Consider the following 21,754-nt stretch of genomic DNA (forward strand, 5'->3'; position numbering starts at 1 on the left):
TACCGACTGACCTTTCAGTCTGCCTGCTATAATCCTCTGAGGCTGGAATGCTGTGCTGAGCTGATTAGAGAATTCCACTGCACAGCGATAGACTAGCCTTGCCAGGTAGTGGGGCTGATCTTTTCATTCCTGGCCTGCAACAGTGGAGGAAAAAGGTAAGGCTGTACCTCTGGTTTCCCTTGTTTCTTCTGTTTTCATGAATATGGGGATACATCTGTACATTTTCTTAGTGTCTTTAGCCAACATGGATGTAGTGCAATGTTTGAGGCATTTGTTTTAACACCGGCACAGATTTGAAGTATCTCTCTCCTCTGATAAACAGTTACAGGATACTTGGGGAGAGGTTATTTCCTAATTTGCTCCAGGGGTACAATCAAGTGTGCCAACCTGATCTGGTCAGCCAAGCTTCAAGAACTATGGAAGAATGAAGTAGTTTGTTTTATGGGCAGCAGCTGTTTCAACATACTGATCCAAATCTCTCTCCCCCCCCCCCCCGTTACATGGGTGGGTGGGAGTAAAAACCTGTTACTCAAGACTAGTGAATGACGCTTTGTCGTGTGGGACCATAAATGTTGTATCTAGACAAACTAGTTTTCTTGTTGTTTGACAAGCAGTCAGGGTTGTTGGATCTGTGCCCTGGAGCCGTTTGCCTGACTCTGAGGCTTTTTCTGTGACTCGATAAAACCTTTTTAAGAAGTTCTTTTTCCTGACCTGTATTAATTATAGAGATTGTGATAATTGTTCTCCTTTCAAAAATGTCTGGCCTTGGGTCTGTGTTAAGCATGTGCTCTTATTAATTCTATAGCGGTAAAACAAAGCTTTCTTAGAGTAGACATGAGCTCATAGCAAACCACTAGAGAAGCAATGGATACCGGAAACTGCTTTAGCAGGCATACAAAGTGTGTTTAAAGGCTTAGGGTAAAAACCCACAAAAAGGAAAACTTTACCACTTCATTCTCCCACGCTTTCCTTGATTTGTCTCCATTATGGGGAATTCAGAAATCTCCGTTCAGGGGCTTCCTTTCTCCAGTTGAGTCAGCATCTTTTATCAGTTGCTGCCTAAACACAGGGGAATGCTTGAATATCAAATCACTATGTTCCAGATCAGTAGCATTTCACTGTGAAATGTAGATTGAAAGGAGATCAATCATCATTGAATGGAAGCATTCCTATAGCCACTTAGTCCAAGGGCTTATATTTCAGCTGATTCAGCAGTGAACCCCTCTACACATCACATCCTCTTCTTAGGTAGCTAGAGGGCAAAAACTATCATATAGCTTTGACATAATTCTGTATTTTGGACCCACCTGTTGGCCCCACCCATGACTGTGGGGCCAACAGGTGGGAAAAGCCATCTTTTCCACCCTGCTGCACTGTCTACAGGCTAGCAAGCCAGTTCACCTCCAAAGCTCTTGCAGCCTCTACTGTTTGAGGGCTAAACTAATCTCTTTGGTCAGTTGGTGCTTTTTAAACCAATTTATTTGTAATTGTGTCTGGGTCTGATAAAAGTGCCCACAGGTGAGTAGAACCTTAAACGTAAATTTACGAGGCCATAATAAGACCCCTGCCAGGCCTAATTTGGCCTGAGCTCTGGAGGGTCCTCATGCTTGTTTTAGGGAAACCATGAAACTGGTTTGGTTGTTGAAAGTCATAGTTTAGACAAAACTATGCATGAAAACTGAAGTGAGCATTTCCAATCTCATGGCCATGTGGGGATGGGAAGAAGGAGCACATGAACCCCAAGGTTCATGCCTGTAGCAATAAATCATACTTTAGCACAGTCTTCCCCAGCTTGCTATCCTCAAGATGTTTAGTCCCAACCCACATGACCAATGGAGAAGTCCAGGTTGCAGAAGGCAAGGTTTAGCATGACCTGTGAAACAGTCCTGCAGGGCTGTGTTGCTCTCTATGTCCTTTTCCCATTGTTGTTCTAGATATCTTTTTTGCCCCTGCCCTTGCTTCTGCTTTTGGGAGCCAAGTAAATTACGTGAAGAAAACCTATGTGAAAATGCAGTACATTTTGTCCCATTGGTGGCAAATTCATTTCATAGGCACAGACCTGCTTATGTCTCCATACAAGCAAGAACAGACAATTTTATAATATTAAGGTTGCCATGGAAATATGCCACACACACAACCATGTTTTTGTTTAGCATGCTGATCAAATTTAATTAATGGCAGAGGAACCAGTACACCTTCAGTCTCCAATTGCAGTTTCTCAAGACCAAACCCCACTCCCAAGCCATTTTGTAGGAAGCCCTGTGCATAACAGATCCCGGCTGGCAGATCTTTCCTGCCTAGTTTGTGCAGACTTTGGATTCTAATATTTTTCATGGGGGTTCTTCTATGGTGTTGGAATTGGTTGTAGGGTGCACAGTAATAATAAACATGATACAGTGGTACCTAGAGTTACAGACGCTTCAGGTTACAGAATCCGCTACCCCATAAATAGTACCTCGGGTTAAGATAAGAACTTTGTTTTAGGATGAGAACAGAAATCACGCTGCAGCGGCGTCGCGGCAGCAGGAGGCCCCATTAGCTAAAGTGATACCTCAGATTAAGAACAGTTTCAGGTTAAGAACGGACCTTCAGAACGAATTAAGTTCTTAACCCGAGGTACTACTGTATAGGGAAGTGCTGCTCATCACAATAATGAACTTCTGGAATTCAATTTCACAAGGTTTGGTAATGGCTTTAAACCGAGGAAAGGTTTTAGATGAAGATTTGATAGCTTCAGGGAGGTAGCTATTATTTCAAACAAGTAAATGCAAGCTCCAGGTTCAGTGTTGGTATACCTCTAAATGTTGACTGCTGAGGATAAAGAGTTGGGGAGGGCTGTTTCCTACATAACCCAGTTTGTTTGCTCCTTCTAAACCAGGGTGTTCTAACCTCTCAGACCAAGTGGGCTGCAAAAGTACTTCAACACAGAACTCGCAGGCCCCAGCTGAATTAAATTTCCATAGCATAAATTAAAGTATTTGCAGTATATTACTTGATATACACAATCAATATATACATATATATGCGCACAATTAATAGATTTAATATATTTATTTAAGAAATTGAGGTAGCTCAGTTGGTTAGAGCACAATACTGGTAATGTCAAGGTTGCAGGTTCGATCCCTGATATCCCAGCTGCATATTCCTGCACCGCGGAGTGTTGGACTAGATGATCCTCAGGATCATTTCCAACTTTCTAGTTTTATGATTTATTAAACAATATTTAGACACAAACACACGTATACATTTTTGTTAATAACACAGACATTGAGTCCCTGTCAGGATAAAGAAGCAGGGTATAGAGGAAGAAGAAGAATTTTTGAACTATGTACATCACCTTGGGCTCCTTGGAGGAAACAGTGTGATATAAATGCAATTAATAAATTTCAAATAAAACATAATTAAAACATAGGAAGAGCACACACATTCCAAAGGCACTTCGGGGGGGGGGCACTTGAGTTTAGTTGCAATGCACACTGGCAGTTGTAGTTCTAGCACCCTGATGAGATTCCTGTGAGGCTTCCGATAGCCGCCAAGGCAAATGTCTTCATTCCCCGCACTTTGCGCTGTGGCCGCTGACATGCAACAGTTTCCAGCTGCGCGTCAAACATACACGGGACTCACCTCTGTCGCCGCAGCCACCACCATGGTGCCCAACACCGATGAGAAAGAAAAACTAATGATAAGCACCAAAGCCTCACCATGACCTTGAATTCAAGTCATCATGCTCTTGTTGAGAGTCAGCCCCCGCTCCTCAGACCTTAGCCAATTGCAGCTTGCCTTTGCCTATACGGGGGCCGTCCTCTCTTTGCACCCATTGGCTGTCAGCCTGGCACCAACCAATTGAGAGACAGGGGTTCCTCCACAGCACTGCCCCCCCACACCCAATGTTATGCTTTTCACTTGGATTTGTAGAAGGAGCATAGAGATAAAATGGAAGAGAATGGCTGTTGCCACTAGTGACGCTCCTTTGGTACTTAGCCGGGCTACCAAACAGGACCACTCTGTTCTAAGCATGAACAGGTAAGGAAACATCAGGAAAAAGGAATAAAGTGCTGTCTGAATGCAGACCTCAGATTCAATAGTTTTGTTTCAGATCCCAACCTAATCTGGTGTAGTGGTCAGAGTTTTTAGCACGTGTCCCAGGTTCAAGCCCCACCTCAGCCCTGAAGCTCATTGGGCCTGTCACTATCTCTCATCCTTGTTTACCTCGCAGGCTGGACATGAGGATAAAGAAAACTGCCCACACCTTCAGCTCTGTGGAAGATGGGATATAAATGTACTATAGTCTTAACTCAGATAATTTAAAAATGTTTCATGCAGCTGTGCTTAGTGAATTGGTTTATATTACTCTCGAAGATGATTCTACACTTGATTTGTATCTGAATTTAATTCATTGAATTAACTAATTAGTTTATTTAATAAAAAAATCAAGCTGTCTCGCTTTGACAGATGTTTTCTTCCCTCTGCTTATGGCTGATTGTAGAAATGACCTCGAGAGGGTTTTTGTAAAACATTGAAGAGAGAAGTAGAGCCTCTTCTTAAGGATACTTGCCCTTTTACTGTATTACCTTCTGGCAGACTTTACCTGCCAATCAATATATTGATGGCGCTCTGTTTTAGCTCAGTGCTCATTTGTAATGGAAATGACTTCATTGTTGATCCAAGGCTCCAACCAGCTTTTTCTGAGCAACTGAGACATTGAGTGGCATGCTTGCTAGGGCATGTTTCATTAAATACTGATGCAATCTTCCTGGGATAGCTCAGTCAGTAGAGCATAAGACTCTTTATCTCAGCTTTGTGGGTTCAAGCCCCACGTTGGACAAAAGATTCCTGGATTGCAGGGGGTTGGACTAGATGACCCTCGTGGTCTCTTCCAATTCTACAAGTCTATGATTCTTTCCCCAAAGTACGATTGACAGTAGAACAACACTGCTTTACTGATATATGAAACATTCAGCTCTTCTTAATCAGATACTAGAGATCCGGTGCAGATGGAATGTTAGATTATCAAGCTACAAAATCACAGTGAGAAGGCTTAATTAAACCTGATTATAACATGTAGCCAAAAACTGCTACTAGGATAAGAGAGACTAGGACTTGATTACTCCATCGCATTCACAGTGGGATGGACATAGAACTCTAGTGAGTATTAGGAAATACCTGTTATGTACTTAAATTCAGTTTACAATCATGCTCCCTGAAACACCTTTCTGTATAACTCTTAGGTATTTTTGTTTGGCTCTCTTGCATCATCTCAAAATCCGCCCCTTTTAAAGTGCTGTTATATATTAATAGTGTCTTGCTTTGAAGTGATACCGTTTTTATATTTAAAAAATATTGAAAATAGAAATCTCGAGTATTTGACAACGTGGCCTTGTTCGCACAACTCAGCAATGGCTTCCCAAGACTGCAGAGGTCATCTTGCTCCACCCTGGTATTTTTTGCTCCTGCACCACACTGCACTAATCCAAGGTTTGGCCTAGCATCATATCTGAACCTGGGCTTATGGTTAAGTTCTTGAGCTGTAGCCAAGAACAAACCTTTTAACAGGGTGATATTACAAGCAGTAATAGTCATACAAGTCAGTATGAACTTGGGCCTATACTTGCTTTGTTCTCTCTAGCTTAAACTATGTCAGTATTATGCCTTTAACTCAACAGCAGTCAAGTTGCTGTACCCAGCGGGCCGCAAGAGAATTGGATGCAGCTCACAATTTCTTCTTGCTGCTGCTTCTATAAAAAAAGGATTGTAACTGGAAAGAAGGCTAGACAGAGCTGCCAAGCTCCTATCAGAACTCCTAGATGTTAGCTAAAGGTAAAGGGACCCCTGACCATTAGGTCCAGTCGTGACCGACTCTGGGGTTGCGGCGCTCATCTCGCTTTATTGGCCGAGGGAGCAGGAGTTTGTCCACAGACCGCTTCTGGGTCATGTGGCCAGCATGACTAAGCTGCTTCTGGTGAACCAGAGCAGCACACGGAAACGCTGTTTACCTTCCCGCCGGAGAGGTACCTATTTATCTACTTGCACTTTGATGTGCTTTTGAACTTCTAGGTTGGCAGGAGCAGGGACCGAACAACGGGAGCTCACCCCGTTGCAGGGATTCGAAACGCCAACCTTCTGATCGGCAAGTCCTAGGCTCTGTGGTTTAATCCACAGCACCACCTGTGTCCCTTCTTGTACCAAAAATGGTTGAAGGGCCCAATATTGTTCACCGTGTTTTTTGCCCCATAGGACGCACTTTTCCCCCCTCTAAAAATGAAGGGGAAATGTGTGTGCATCCTATGGGGCGAATGCAGGCTTTCGTTGAAGCCTGGAGAGCGAGAGGCATCGGTGTGCACCGACCCCTCTCGCTCTCCAGGCTTCAGGAAGCTATCCGCAAGCCTTGCAAGGCTGGCGGGAGGTCCCGCAGGCTCACAAGGCTTGCGGGCAGCAGCCCGAAGCACGGGGTGCCCTCCGGAGGGCGCCCCATGCTTCGGGCGGGTGTCCGCAAGCCTTGCGCGCCCGGCGGGAGGTCCCGCCGAGCACGCAAGGCTTGGGGCGGCAGCCTCCGGAGGGCTCCCCGTGCTTCGGGCGGGTGTCCGCAAGGCTTGGGGTGGCAGCCGCGGCTGGGGGAGGGGGAATTTTTTTTATTCATCCCCCCCCCAAAAAAAAACCCCGAGGTGCGTCCTATGGGCCAGTGCGTCCTATAGGACGAAAAATACGGTACGTTTGTTGCTATGTTGTGTCTTTTTGTGCTTTTATATTGTAAAACGCCCTATGATCCTCAGATAAAGGGCAGCATAATTAAAATAAATAATAATAAATAATAATTCCCAAGTCTACTGTATTAATATGTGACTGCATAATTATATTTTTATTAAACAGGCATATTAAGATAAGTCAAAGAAAACTCTATTGTGAAATAAGTTGTCATGTAAACAAACATTTCTCCTCTGCGCTCCATTTATTTATTTCGTTTCCTGCCACTCGCCCAGAGTTGCAATCATGTAAGTAAATTATGAGTAAGCTGCAGGTCTACTGTATGTCAACACTTATATGTTAGTCATGACTGAAACTGCACATGCCTATCAATACAAAGCTAGGCATCTGACAGAGGGAAAAGATTTAAAATGCATTACATGGCTAATCCTGTTCTTCTGTCAGGTGCTGACCTCAACGTTGACAGACGTGTAGCTTCAGTCATGATTGACACATGCTGTGTGGAATTATAAGGACACAGTTTCTGTGTATGGTGTAAATTCTCTGGCTCAAGAACAAAATGTGTTTCATGGTGAGAGAATTCACACCATGCTTGGGAACAGGTACATTACAACATGCTCATTCTCTGTGCTGGGCGCACAGTTCAACACCCTGAAATCTCTGCTGTATATGTGTTTAGAGTAAACTTCTAGTCCTTAGCCCTGGAGCCAGACCTGAGTTGGTGGAATTTGCAATGGCCATGGGATGGGACATCAGTTCCTTGCATTGCTGGTTAAGCCTCAACTAGCAGAAGCAAATACTTTGGGGGAGGGGGGTTGTTTTGTTTTGTTTTTGTTTTAACTATTTATTTTATCCTTTTATACTGTATTTTTATCTTGTGAACTGCCCTGAGTTCTCCAGATGAAGGGTGGTATATAAATTAAATAAAGAAATAAATAATGAAATAAGTTAAATTGCTTAATTAGAATAACTTACAGTAGGTATAAAATTCAATTTTTTCTGGTACAAAATGTTAACATACCCACAGCCTTGGTTAGCAGTTGACCTGTTCATATTTAGCTATTTATGGCCCTCTTTCCCTTTAAATCAATCACTAGATTTTCACCCACCCACCCACTTAGAGCAAAGGCTAGAACAAAGTAATACTTTGAATCCTCTTCTTGTTTCTCCTGTGACTTTGCTCCTAAACAGACTATCAGCTTAAATCCCTGCAGTTGCACATGTTCTAGTTTTTGACCTTAGCATAACATTTTCCTCACAGCAGGGGGGTAAAATCACCCGTTAACAGGAAAAGCAACCAATATGCTGGCCGTGAGCTGGAAATGTGGGTCATTCTGCATGTGGAAAGATTTTCTTTCCTAGGCTACTAATCCTGTGTTAGCAATCCGACTGCCATCAGGAGTCCAAACCAGGGACGGACACGTTTTAAATGCCTTTTAAATCAATAGTGGTATGGTGTAGGTGACTTTATTCTTCTGTGAACTCTTATGAAATTGTCACTGGATCCTAAAAGTGGATTGAAAAGGCATGCTTGTCCCCATGTGCTTCATGGAGCTTTTAGTTGCTGTATGTTTTTGAAAGATGTGTGAATACATTCTCACAGGAACTTAACCCCTGAGAATGCCAAAAGGGGAGACATATTCTACCACTACTCTGGCACAACAGCCACCCTGTCCTGCATCCATCTATCCCAGAGAATGGAGAGGTGGGAGGAAAATGTGGCTCCAAAAATCAGAGAAGAGCAACAGTGGCAGCCACACTCCCAGCACCCATGGCAACACACCAGTGCCCGCCCGCCCTAGTCAATGTGGTGTTGCTGTAAAAATGACATGGCATGAAGTTGTGGAAATTACATGGCCAGAAATGGGAGGCCCCAGTCCACCCATGCTAACAAGAAGGCATCATCACAGCCCACACACAACCTGCCAGTTACAACGATTCCACAACACCTTCCACAGTGTAAGATACTGTGGCACAGACAGGAAGAGACCAGCAGCCAGGTGCTCTAGGCAGATGTCATACATTTCTCACAAAGTACTATGTGGGTGTGAAGGAAGGAGGGGGCATATAGCACCCAAACATCTCCCTTGGGACAACGGATCATGACCCATTATGGGAAGAAAACCCACCATTGGCCCATATCTGCCAATCCCTTGTAGCAAAGAAACAGCAGATGTAGCAAAATTAGAGCCTTATTGAATAGCATCAGGGATGGAGTGAGTTCTGGAAGTAAAATAGACACATGTATGGGCTTGTCCAAACTGGGAGGCAGTGGAAGACAGAAGTGCCTGGCGTGCTCTGGTCCATGGGGTCACGAAGAGTCGGACACGACTAAACAACAAATGGGCTTGTCAGGGTTTCTGTCCCTTTGACCATCAAATAGTGGGCAGCAAGAGCAGCAGATGGATTTGCCCCTCTAGGCTGCACACCCATGCTATGCACACAGACACCAACTGTTAGATATGGAGCTTGACTGGAGTGGTAACCCCACAGAGGAACATTTGTGGGGTGTTTTGGTCACTGCTACTGGCCAGAGGGTGGGCCTCCCTTGTGGTGTGCACACAACTGTGCAGAGCAAAAGGGAGGGAGGGAGAATCAGTTGTCAGAAGTTGGAACTCATCTTCCCTGGATGTAGGAGGACAGTAGGTGTGAGGAAGGGAGAGAGAAGAATGATTCCTGCTACTTGAGTGCTCTGCCAATGATTGGGGCTAAACCTCCCCGCGCCATCCTGGAGTGGGGAAGAAATTGCAGTGACTAATGAGATGTTTAGACCTTCCTGCGTAGGACTGTGGTGGAACTTGTATCCCCTTTGCCCTGCTCTGTGCACCCTGGCTGTGATTCAGTAAGGGGAAAGCGCTCATGCATGTTTGACCAGAAGTGGCAGAGGTTGAAGTGGAATTCCTGGCCTTGATCGGCAGAGAACTTATCTGCATGTGGGGAAGACTGCTCCCAGCTGATGGTGGAGAAGGTTTAAGCACAGTTGAGGCAAGACACAGATTTCACATGCAGCTGGTTGGGGGAAGAAATATGGGAGACACTTTGTAGCCGGATTTCCTCCTCCCTTCACTGACCTGCATAGAGTACTCTGCTGTTGCCTCCCTATTGTAGGAATGTTGTAGGATCTGTGGTTGCCAGGTCATCTTTACAACATGTCATCTTCATGACCTCATTGCAACATCACCATGTTAGATGAGTGGTCAGAAGTGTCTGGAGACCTGAAGCAGGCTACCTGTGAGGGTTTTATGAACAGCAGTGTCAGCAAAATGCTATTTCCATGTGTGTTTAGCTGGCAGGCTGTTTTGTGCACTGGTTCCTTCCTCAGAGACCTCTTGTATGTTCTTAGGTACATGATGTGAGGCCAGAGTGTTTCAGCCTGATGCCATGTACCCTTTTGTCTGAGTTATAGCTCCCTTGTTGCGGAGTTATATCCAGGTGTTGGTGTGCTGTGGTTGGCTGCAGACTAATGGCTAATCCAGTTCTTGGTCATGGCAACATGGGGCGGGGCGGTTGGGGCAAGAGATGGGAGGCAGTGCCTTTTGTTCCTTTTTAATTTTTCTATTAAATTGAAAGGGAGAATTTTCCTTACACAAGCTTTGTGTTTGATAGAGTTCCGCTGTGTTTGGGACCTGAGGCTACATAGGACTTCAACTTAAGTCTACTCCTCCTTTGTTCTGTCCAATCTCATTTTGGATGCTACACCAGCAGGGTCATGGTGGTGCAACAGGCACACCATCAACACAGCTGCACAGGTGTATTTTGCATGACACCAACATACCATGTTCTGCCAGTGTAGTGGGGCTTCTCGGAGTAGCCAACATGGTTCCATCAGCTATTGTTGGATTCCCATCAGCCCAAGTCAGCTAGGGGTGATCGGAGACAGAGCTCAACAATATCTGGAGGGCATTGCGTTGGCTACGCCTACTGCAGTCCCTTAGCTAGTGTATCTTGAGGACTGGATTGCACCCTTACTGTATTTGCTATTATTAGAAGCCTATATCTACTGCGTTTTAGGATATATTACCTATAAAGGCTATTATGAGTTTGGATATTACTTTTCAGACTGAAATATAAGATTTGTGAACTGGATTCTGGTCCACAGCAGCACATGCCATAATAAATTTGTTTAGCCACACTACTCTAGTTGTTTTGGCTTAGTCCTTGGTATCTTCCCTTTCAATTTATGTATCTCAGGGTGGGGAAAACTTAAGCTCCAGCCCACCACCATTAGTAGAGTCACTTTCTCCTGGTTGGCAACCTAGGAGTACCAGGCAATCATCCTCTGCTCCCCTTGAAAAGAGATTAGGAGACACAGCAGCCAAATCTGAGAAGCACAAATACCAAGACACCTAACTGGAACTGAATATTTTTTTGGGGGGGAGGGGAGAGAGAGAGAGATGCTTTCAAGCTTTTCTGAAGTGATGGTAGGAGTATCTCACTGTTTCTTTCCTTTTAATTTTTGTCAGGTTCATAAAATACCTAGGCAAAAGGTAATGTTTGTAGTCAGCCAGCTAGCACAAAAATGTTGCCGATTAGCACCTTGACTGCAGCCAAGGTCTGATGTACTTGGGACCCAGTGTGATGGGTTGCTGTAAATCCCTGCTGTAAAACATAACAGCATTTGACAAAAAAAAAAAAAAAAGAAGCTGCAGTGTGTGTTTTGAACTCGGGTAAGTTTCAGAGTGATACTCTCATTGTAATAACCTTCAGCATATTTTTCTTTTCATCTGTTCTGTATTAAATTATTGTTTCATAGTATTGTCATAATGCATATATGTTGAAATGCTGTATTATAGTGGCCTGTCATATAAGTATCATTGCTTTGGAATTGTCGGCACCCAACAGTTTTGGATCCCCAGTTAGTTGCCTAATATTGGAGAGTCCTGGCAGGTATACATTATCTTGCCACTTGAAATAAAGAAACCATGGCTATTTCCTCACAAGAGTATTTTACTCTGCTGTGCTTTGATTGTCACCAACCTCTCTTTTCTTTTCTTTTCTTTTCTGTTCTGTTAACGAGATGGTAGACTTGCCCCTTTCTTAAGGCCTGATAGCCAGTACTACTGCTTTATAGCTTCCTGAGACTGAAAAGGCTGGAGATAAAGGAAGTCCTTTTGCAACTGGCTTCATGTTGTGGCTTTTATTTGAAGAGAATGTCTCTAGAGAATTGCTTGCAAACAAAAGCAATTTAGTAAGAGTGAGCAGGCATCTTTTGTAAGACACTGCTTAGCTTTTCCTTTTTAGCTCAAAGAAGAAGTTAAAATGGAACAGCTTTGCCCTGTTCACGGATTGAAATTAATGCTAAGTTTATTCACCTTTTGGCATAGGGCCATTTCCTTCTCATCAAGGGGTAATTGCTACGTGTATGAATCTCAATTGCATTGTCTCTAATTCAATGGAACTTGGAAAACACAACTAAGAACTTGTACCCCCTTTTACATTAAAGGTCAAGAAGAGCATCACAGTCTATGCAGTGGGAGAGACTTGGGAGTTTTATGCTTCTTTCTTTGTTTTTTGACATTTGCTATTTGTCTGGCCATATGAACATGGAGTTTGTATTGGCTAATAGGTTGTAGAAACATTTGTGGAATCATTTAATGCTTCTCAAGGTGGTAATCAATAAACTGGAGTCATTAACTACTGGTGTAATAGCAGCTGCAATTATGTACTCCTATTTCCTGGTCACTCGGTGTATTTTGTTTTGGATAACATTCTTCCATTCACTACTGTCACTACTGGCTGATGGTAATTTAGATGCCCATGGTTGTACCAACAGTGCAATCACTGTTGCCCAAATTAGTGTTGTATTTATTCAAAAATTGAATTCCATTATTTCATGTTCAGTATTTGAACCTTTCATTACCAAAAGAAGCCAAACGAGTCAATCAATAAACTTAATAAAACAAATACAATAAAATCAAATATGAAACAATATTAAAAATTGTCCATAAATAAAAATGCTGTTAATAACTGATAAAAAGGATTAAAAATAACTATTCGGTTAATAAGCATAATACAAAATTCACACTTTCTCTGCAGTAGAAACATTTCAATAAGCAAGAAAATAATAAAATGCATGACACATACTTGAGTCAACAGTGCAATATGCCAATAATATTAGGGTCACTGTTAAAGCAAACACTACCATCCCAGAATGAATAGGAACCCAAAGGGGACTGTTGTGAAGCACTTAACCAGTGTCTGAAAAGGCCAAAAAAGTCAATTTTTTAGACATTCTGAATACTCAGACTCTACTAGGTCCAAGGTGACCAAACTCTCAGAACTGAATATGCCTCTCTCTCACTTGGAGGTCTAAACGGAGCACTTGTGAAAGGCTAGATGGCAACTTGTCAGGGATACTGTAGCAGGGATTCCTACATTCCTTAGGGTTGAACTAGATGACCCTTGGGGTCCCTTCTAACTCTGAAATTCTGTGATGGCATCATTCTGTAACAGTACAAGAAGCTGAGAGCAAGTATGCCTCTTAAAGAAAATTATTCTCCATAGGTTATAACAGAACCTTGGGAGGTGTTATCGTTTTGTGATTTTATTCATTTCCCCCTATTAATGTGCCTTTTGTTATGCTAATTTGGGGCCCTGACTAGATGTTGTGCTCCTATCTCCAGTCTCAAGCTTAGAGTTCTTACTTAGCTGATGTGACATCCTGCTTAGCAACATTTAAAACATGTATAAAGAAAACATGTATAAAACATGTGTAAAGGCAGACTAACACTTGGCAGTGACTAGACTGGCCAGAGAGCTGTGCTATGGCAGGGCACAGGGTGCAGGAGTGAGTTTCCTTCCTCTCTGAAATGCTTGTTCCCTTTTCTCACCTGTCAGGGTCCCACCACTGATCTGTTCATAAGCAATTGACATGAAAGGATTAGCCCTGCAAGCATGGCGTGAAATGAAACCATAAGGAAACACATGGGCTGCATTACCCATTTTTATGGAGATTTCCTTCCTTTCCTCTTCTCCCCGCTAGACTGAAAGCTACGAAATACCAAGCACAAGCAGACTGCTGAGATGGGGAGAGCATAACAATTAAAACTATTGTCCTACTATATCTTAACTCTGTCTTCCATTACAGATTTTGATTTCCTTGAATCACTTATATAAGGGAGGAGGGAGGAGGGTGTTGCAGAAACTGATCAGATATGTGCATGGTAGTAATGGGGGTTGATTTTGAATAGAATGAACTGTGGTTCAGTGAAATAATGTATTATACATCTTCCTTCCTCTCTATCTGGCCACAAAATGAGATTTCCCCTTCAATTTTACAGTGTCAAAAAAACACGGCAAGCTTATTACTTTCCTGCGCACATTCATGAAGTCTCGGCCAACAAAACAGAAACTGAAGCAACGTGGGATCTTAAAAGAGAGGGTATTTGGCTGCGACCTTGGAGAACATCTTCTCAACTCTGGTCATGATGGTAAGTAAGAAGAATGTTATGCTTTGGCTCAAGAGTGTCCTACAATGCAAATTCTAAAGGAACAATTTGGATCTGACCAGCATTACTTTTCTTTGAGTCGTTACAATGCTCCACCTATAGCATCTACCTCTTCATTCTTCTTAAGAAAGTGCAGTCCAAGATTTCCATGCAGTTGAGACATAATATTTGTCCTGCCTTGGCACCCAGCACTTCTGTAATATCACAGTTTGATGTGTTACATAGAGTGTGTGAGAGTGAATTTATTATTTTGACATCAGTCAGAGATTATTCACAGAAGCAGGTTGTCCTCATGGTGATGATTTGAGAAAGAATCAGGCCAATCATTTTCCCCAGGAGTTAAGGGCATCTGAACGGTAGCCAAGGATAAAATGTCGCCTCCCTGATGCATTGTTATTGCTGTTTTAATTTTTCAAGAAAAATATTTGGAATAAATAATAATCTGGGCAACTGAATGACATCACACATCAAAGTCCATCTTGTTATATCTTCCAACTTTTGCTTAGGAGGTGATGGCAAAGGGGCAAAAATCTGAGTTTGCTGTAGCTGTACTTTGACATTTGAATGGATAAGAAGACTAGAGCCACAGACAGCTAGAATTAAAGGCTCCACAGGGACCAAAAGGTTATCTGATCCAAATTGTTGTACTGTGGCAGAATCCTTCCTTCCCGGAGCAGAGTTTGAGAAGAAGCATGTGCAGTTCTTCACTCAGCAACTTGCCTTGGGATAACTGTTGATTATCCCAGGTGGGTAAACACATAATTCATTGCACCTCTCTTATAAATCCAGGAGCATATTGAAGTACTATAGTCTATAATGAAATTGATAGGTCTCAGTTCTGCCTGAGACTGGACAATCTGTTAATAATCCACATTTGGTCTGTTAACAGTCCAAACATTTTCAAAACATTTGAGTGTGTACTGCTGTAATTATACTGACTTCAGCCTGCAGAGAAAGGTTCAGGAGAAGAAGCATTGTTTATTGCTGCTTCTTGGGTGTTTTCTGCAGTGTCTTGATGGTGCTTCTGTTCTTTATGGCTTCTTCCTTTCAGAAGCTAAGCACTTCAGTGTAAAATCACCCAGTTAAAGATTACATCATCCACTGAAACATGTGCTTTGCCTCATTTCTGAGTATTAATAATATTTGTGTCAATACTTATGCAATTAGCATGTTACATTGCTGCTTGGTGATCTCATACCCCTGGGAGCTTTGCAGTGTATTTGCAGTTCCTTGGACTTTTCTTGTAACTCATTACCTGCTTGCATTTCAGTTTGTGTTTCAAGTGCTTAATTGGATGAAGACCTACACCATGATAGGTACTAAAATTTGCCAAGATATTTTTTGCTGAACCTTAAATGGCAGGGCACAGTTTGTAGCATTGCATAAATTTTGCGCTTTGTTTTTTCCCTTGACACTGTGTCAGAATCCAGGACATGAGTCATATGTTTCCCAAAGTTTCTGTTGGAAAGATGATAGTTCACATGTATCAAATTGATTTGGGTGGGCATGGGTGCAATGTTGTAATGTCAGCATTGATTATATAACATCAGGAAATCCTAGCAACTCTAGGAGAAAGCATGCACAGACCAGCAATGTTCTAGGCTTGGTAGTGAGACTGGATGATCCTAGGAGCAAATGAAATTCAGCATGACAAATGTGCTTGTCTGAAAGCGCCCTTGTGAATTATTACTTGAATTTTGGAGCTTCATTTGTAGAGGAAGAAAATGAGTCAATTCAGAACTCTGCCAAAGTGAGAGGGAACTGGATTTTAGGACACCATGGGCAGAATTTCAGGCCAGGCTATTGCTTAGTCTGAGAGAGCTCCTGTATATTACTCTCATATACCCTGTTCGTAACAGTTATTTTCACTTTAATGGATTATTGAAGACTTGAATACTGTAGTAAGAAGGATTGCTGAGATTATCTTCTAAACTGCACCATGTTGGCTTGGTAGCTGCCTCTCTGTCATTCTGTGTAATGCCATGTAAATGGAGATTTGGCTGCCCAAACTATTTAGGTAGCTATAGCCAAACAGAAAGACGCAGCTCCACTTTTCCTTTCTACCCACTCAGCACGTAGCAAAGTATTGTAACGAATAATTGTGGAGTTAAAAGTACGACCTAGATCAAGATAGGCAGTCAATGGATTGGATTCAAATGCTGTCCAGATTGCCCAAAACATCACCATCACAGAGCAAACAGCTTAAAGTAACTGAGGCAACATGTTTGGATGTGGCTGTTTGGGGAGACAGGCCGCTCTGGGAGTGGTCATGTCAAAAGTGCAGCATCTTCACATAAGCGCAGGATCATTGCAGTATAGCACGACATGCCACTGGCTGGGAAACTCAGGCTGTAACATATCAAATGTGGGTGGAATCTACAAGGGTGCCATGTGGCACAGTCTTCATGTAATTTTGTCTCAGGCTGGAAATTATGTAGGGAGAACAAGAACTTCAGTAGACTTGGGTTATTAAATACCAGCTTTGCTTTCCATCCTAACAACTTGGTGATTAAGCTGTGCATTAGTTGTTTCCTTGAATCATATTGATCAATATTTATTTGAAATAGTTGCAGTATTTTGGTTTCTTTAGCTTTGAACATCATTTCCCTACCCTGTGCTGAATAAACACCTGGAAACAAACCAAGACTCCTTGAGGAGTAGCGGTTCATCATTCAGCTGGGCTTACCAATTTGTTCTGCTTTGCTGCCACCTGCCATGCTTGGTGGTTTTATAGTGTGCAACCTCTGTCAGCATATTGTAGCCCCTGACTAGGTTGGGGTCTCTTTACTTTCCCCTTGTTGGTAGCTGGTGTTGGCAGCAGCTCACCTCAGAATTACTGCTTCCATTGGCCTAGTTAAACAGCTCTTTGCCCAAAAGAAACTGGTGAGAATCTTTTAGCATCACCTACAAATGGAAAGCAGCTTCATTGTTTACTGCTTTGTGTTGCGATAATAATTCTGTATTGCATCATCTCTGTGCATGTTCATTGGCTCCCATTGGGAATTAGATGTGGTGCTTTCTTTTCTATTCTGAAATTGATAGGAATTGTTGATATATGTTTTAGTAAGCACAGAGGACAAAATGCTTGACAGGAAACTCTTGTTCTTTAATTTACTTTAAACATTTACCTGCTTATGCCCCTTTCCCCCTATTTATGTAAAACAACTGCAAAAACAGCTTCACAGCATATGGAAAAGTGTGTTGTTAATGACCCAGAAGAAAACTATTAATTGGGTAATTCTTTATTCTGTGAAAGGAAGGCATTATGTGGTTCAAAGCCCATATGCATGCAGTTGTGATAAGGTAAATTTAAGCAATGCATTAGGAAGATTTAAGCAATGTTAAAGGCTTGTCTTCAAAAGATATACAGTCTGTATTTACAAAGCATTCCAGTCTTTGAATGGATTTTACTTATACTAATATTATTTCTGTTACAATTTAGAAGCCTTAAACATACATGGCATAGTGGTAATTCACTGAGTCATTTTGGATTTTACAAACTCATTTCAGCCTTTTCTCTTACAAGATATAATGGCATGGAATCCATAATGTTGCTCTTGCCAGTGATTGTTATAGCTATCTAGACCATTATTCTTTTAAAACAGTGTGCATTTTAATTCTAAAAGGGGTGGGCCAATCTCTATTAAGCAATAAACCTCTTAGATTTTGGTCTGGTAGAAACTGAAGCAGCAGCATGGAGTAAGGTCTAGAGCAGGTTAAAGATGATTGAAAACCATTTGAAATCACTTGAATGGTAATGTGCCCATTTTTAAGTGTCCTAGATTTTGGTAAACTGAAGCCATCATCCTCATGGTGTTAATAACTATGCAGGGCGACTGCCCTAAAACTGCTTTTATTGCCTTCAAAATTCTTACCTAATTTACTATTAAATTAATTTGGCAGATTTCAGTCCAGCTCTAGTTGTGTATTTACTTGTACCTTGAGTTTTAATTCTTTTTGGCTCTTTCCTGAGCCTGAATACAGGAACCAGCATTCCAAACTTTTTTTTTTTAATGCAGCGAAGAGCTATGATGTCCAAATTCTTAAATTTTGTCCTAAAGTATATGTTCATTATAGCATTGGGTTTTCTTGAGATGCTACTGCTTTGGGAATGCTTTTTACTACTGCTTACTGTGAAGTTCATTACAGCAAATGAATACGAATCAATACTCATAAGACAACAGCATAGATAGTGTCATCTACACTAGGATGGCAGGATGTTCATGAAACACCAGCTGGAGGTGACATTTTGGAACAGCATAGAATTTAAACATAACATTCCCTGAAGATGACACAGGCAGCTTTATTCACATAAGCACTTTTAATATCAAGTTTCTGAAATTAAGCCGGTTAAGTCTGGGAACTAATAGAAAGAATAGGATGATATTTCATTGTAAACATAAAAAATGCAATACCTGAGTGATAAAGCGGCTGTGATATTCATCAGCTTTGTGTGAAAATACAGGTTAAGTACAGAGCACAGTCCAAATAAAGTTGACTATTTTAAGTACTTTTACTCAAGAGCAGCATTTCTGGCTATCCACACTTCTGCCTTTTCTTTTCTTTTCTTTTCTTTTCTTTTCTTTTCTTTTCTTTTCTTTTCTTTCTTTCTTTTCTTTTTTTACAGGGACTTAGATTCAAAATGTATTACTACACTTTGCTTTACAGTGATTGTTCCAGTTTTCTAGTGATGATTTAACTTTATGCTGGTGCATGGAATTCAGCTGAGTGGCAGCATTTCAGTATGGCATGGTCCATTAACTGGCCAAATGGTCCTGGCTTGGACATTGTGAAAATGACACTGTTTCAACAGAACTTGGTGGGCAGCCTTGGTCTCCCAGGCTGAACAAATAATTCTTATTCCAGCAATAGACTGAGAACCCCTGGACTCTTAAAATGCAAGAAGCATATCAGTCTCAAAAACAGAGGAGGGAATCTGATCTGAGTAAACTGAAATATTCAGTGTGAGCAGCTAGTTTGCTATTTGGAACATGTTCTTAGGCATCAGCTGTGCAGTTAAAATTATTTATTTCATAAAATTTGTGAACTGATTGTGAAGAACCTAAAATAAAAAAACCTCAAAGCCATTTACAGAAAGATAAAGCAAGAAAAAAATACAAGAAATACTTTAAAACATACAAAAAGATAAAATACTAAAACAGAATAAAATTCACACCAGCTTTCTAAGCATCTGGATAGGCTTGTCTAAACAAGAATGTTTTCAGCAAGTGCCAAAAAGAATACAGGGAAGGCTCCTGCTTGATGTCAATAGGCAGGGAGTTCCAAAGTGTAGTTGCTGCTACATTAAACAATGGATTTCTTACAAATGTGGAATGGGTATTATGTGGCAGCTGTAGTAGTGTCAGCTCCACTGATCAGAGCAGTGAAGTGGGCACATGCGGGGTAAGGCGATCATGTAGATAAACTGGTTCTAAGTTGTTAAAGGCTTTATAAACTAATAGTAAGTAACACCTTGAACTTGTAGCAGTAGCAGTCAGTGCAGCTCTCTGAGCACAGGTGTGATAGCTGACAAGGCCTCACTCCTTTCAACAACGATGCTGCAGCATTCTGCACTAATTGCAGCTTCTGGATCAAGCACAAGGGAAGCCCCCCCCCCAACAGTGATTGCAGTATCTAATAGAAGCTTATTATCCCCTTGGGTTGACCTTCAGGAAATAGACATGGCCGTGGGTCAACTGGGTTGCTCACATCTCCATTGCAAGCTCAGTGCATTGGGCCAAACCTAGTGGAGCTGCAGCTGGGTTGTGGCAATCCCTTTCACTTGTGCTTGCAAAGCAGTGGAGCTGTCGGGTGAAGTAAAAAGTGACCTGTCACCACAATTTCAGCTTTTTCAGACCAGGGAACAACTGAACTGAACGTTTTATTGGAAAGTGGCAAGCCACTTGGCCCACTTACGGTTGTTCATTGCCTTCCTGGTGTTTCCTCCTTTGGCCAGAGCTTGGAGGGTGCCACACAGTCTTTATCCACACCTGACGCTATTTACATCCAGGGCCCAGGACCCATTTCACGCTCAAGTCCCACAATGTGGTGAAATGAAGCAAATCTCTGAAACCTCCAGGGATATTTTTGACGCTTAGACATTACATTCCTGTTGCAGCTTAATGGAGAGGACTGTTGTCTCCTTAATTCTTCTTTATTCCTTAATTTTCACTTCTATTTCTAGAAATAGGAACAGTCATTTTGGCATCAGAAAGAAAACACAAACGGATTGCTTTATCTCTCTGCAGGAGATGTTTGTGGTGCTCAGCATCCCACAGGCTCACCATGTTTAAATTTATCAAGGTTTCTGCAGACAGGGATGTATCTGGGAAACACTGATGGCATGTTGCCTAGAAACCGAAAAACTGAAAATAGTAATCCAGGCCTCTGGCTTGATTTGAGCTCTGTTAATTGCGCTTCCATGTATTTCTGTGTATGTAACAAAAATGCTTATGCTTTGTAATCAGTTTGAAGACTACAGATGTCATTCTGTCAGCATCAGGCTATCAGCATAGTGATCTAATTTAGACTTTCTGTTACCTGGGTATCATGATAAGACCAGGATAGGATCATGACATGGCATGACATCTGGCAGCTCTCCCCCATTTATTGGAATGTAAAAGGAAACACAAAACAACAGATTAAAAGTGATCATGCTTTTGCCCTTCCTTTGTCTTACATCTTTGCCATCTTAATCTGCTGGAAGGCTTCCATGTTCTCTACATGCCAGTTAAAATCAAGGATATTGTATTGTGTTTTTGAGTTCTGAAAGTCACCTTAAGGGTTGTGCTGAAGAGGAATAAGCCCTGTTAATAAGCAAATAGATTAAAATGGGGTCTTTTGGAAAGTTTGGTTGGACTAGATGACCCCGTGGTCCCTTCCAACTTCACAGTTGTATGATTGCAATCAAGAGCATGAATTTTTTTGGGGGGGAAGTGTTGAATTAAATTGTTGCACCAGAGGAAGCCAGCACAATATTTTCAATTATTGCAATAGGACTCTTCCCCCCCCCCTGCATTCCCCAACTCTTTACAGAGGGTCGGCAGAACTCCCAGAACAGCAAGCGGGAGAGGGAGTGGAAAGGGGAGATCAGTAAACCAGGAAGCAGAAATTGTTGGACTTATGGAACAATCTCTTAGCGCTACATTGAATACAACCCTCAGTCTCATACTTTGTTGGTTTGGACACATGGCCCATTTGGAAGTTTCATGTAGACAAAAAATACTTCCCTATACAGTCGTATCTTGGTTGTCAAACGCCCTGGAACTTGGACGTTTTGGCTCCCGAACACTGCAAACCCAGAAGTGATTGTTTCAGTTTGCGCAAGTTCTTTTGGAACCCGAACGTCCAACGGTGCTTCCACATCTTCTGATTGGCTGCAGGAGCTTCCTCAGCTAATCAGAAGCCACGATTTGGTTTCCGAATGTTTTGGAAGTCAAATGGATTTCTGGAATGGATTCCATTTGACTTCCAAGGTACGATTATAGTTAACTGAACAAGGAAGCCTCTTGCAAAGGTGCCTTATCCTTCAGTACAAAGCAAAGGATGTATGATAGATACCTCATTTGGGAGCTCACTGGGTCAGACAAACTTAGATGGAGAGA

At 42.0% G+C, this 21,754-nt stretch overlaps 1 protein-coding gene across 7 annotated transcripts in view; it reads left to right on the forward strand.

The window, feature by feature from the left end:
• ARHGAP32 (Rho GTPase activating protein 32) overlaps positions 1-21,754 on the forward strand; it is a 208,278-nt gene that overhangs the window by 162,789 nt on the left and 23,735 nt on the right. For all 7 annotated transcript variants that reach the window (XM_083479135.1, XM_083479138.1, XM_083479136.1 and 4 more), the window contains one exon: positions 13,983-14,132. In XM_083479135.1, the coding sequence (XP_083335261.1) occupies positions 13,983-14,132 (150 nt within the window). The remainder of the gene's footprint in view (positions 1-13,982; positions 14,133-21,754) is intronic.

Source organism: Podarcis liolepis, assembly GCF_965112155.1.
Source record: "Podarcis liolepis genome assembly, chromosome: 16".
Lineage (NCBI taxonomy): Eukaryota > Metazoa > Chordata > Lepidosauria > Squamata > Lacertidae > Podarcis > Podarcis liolepis.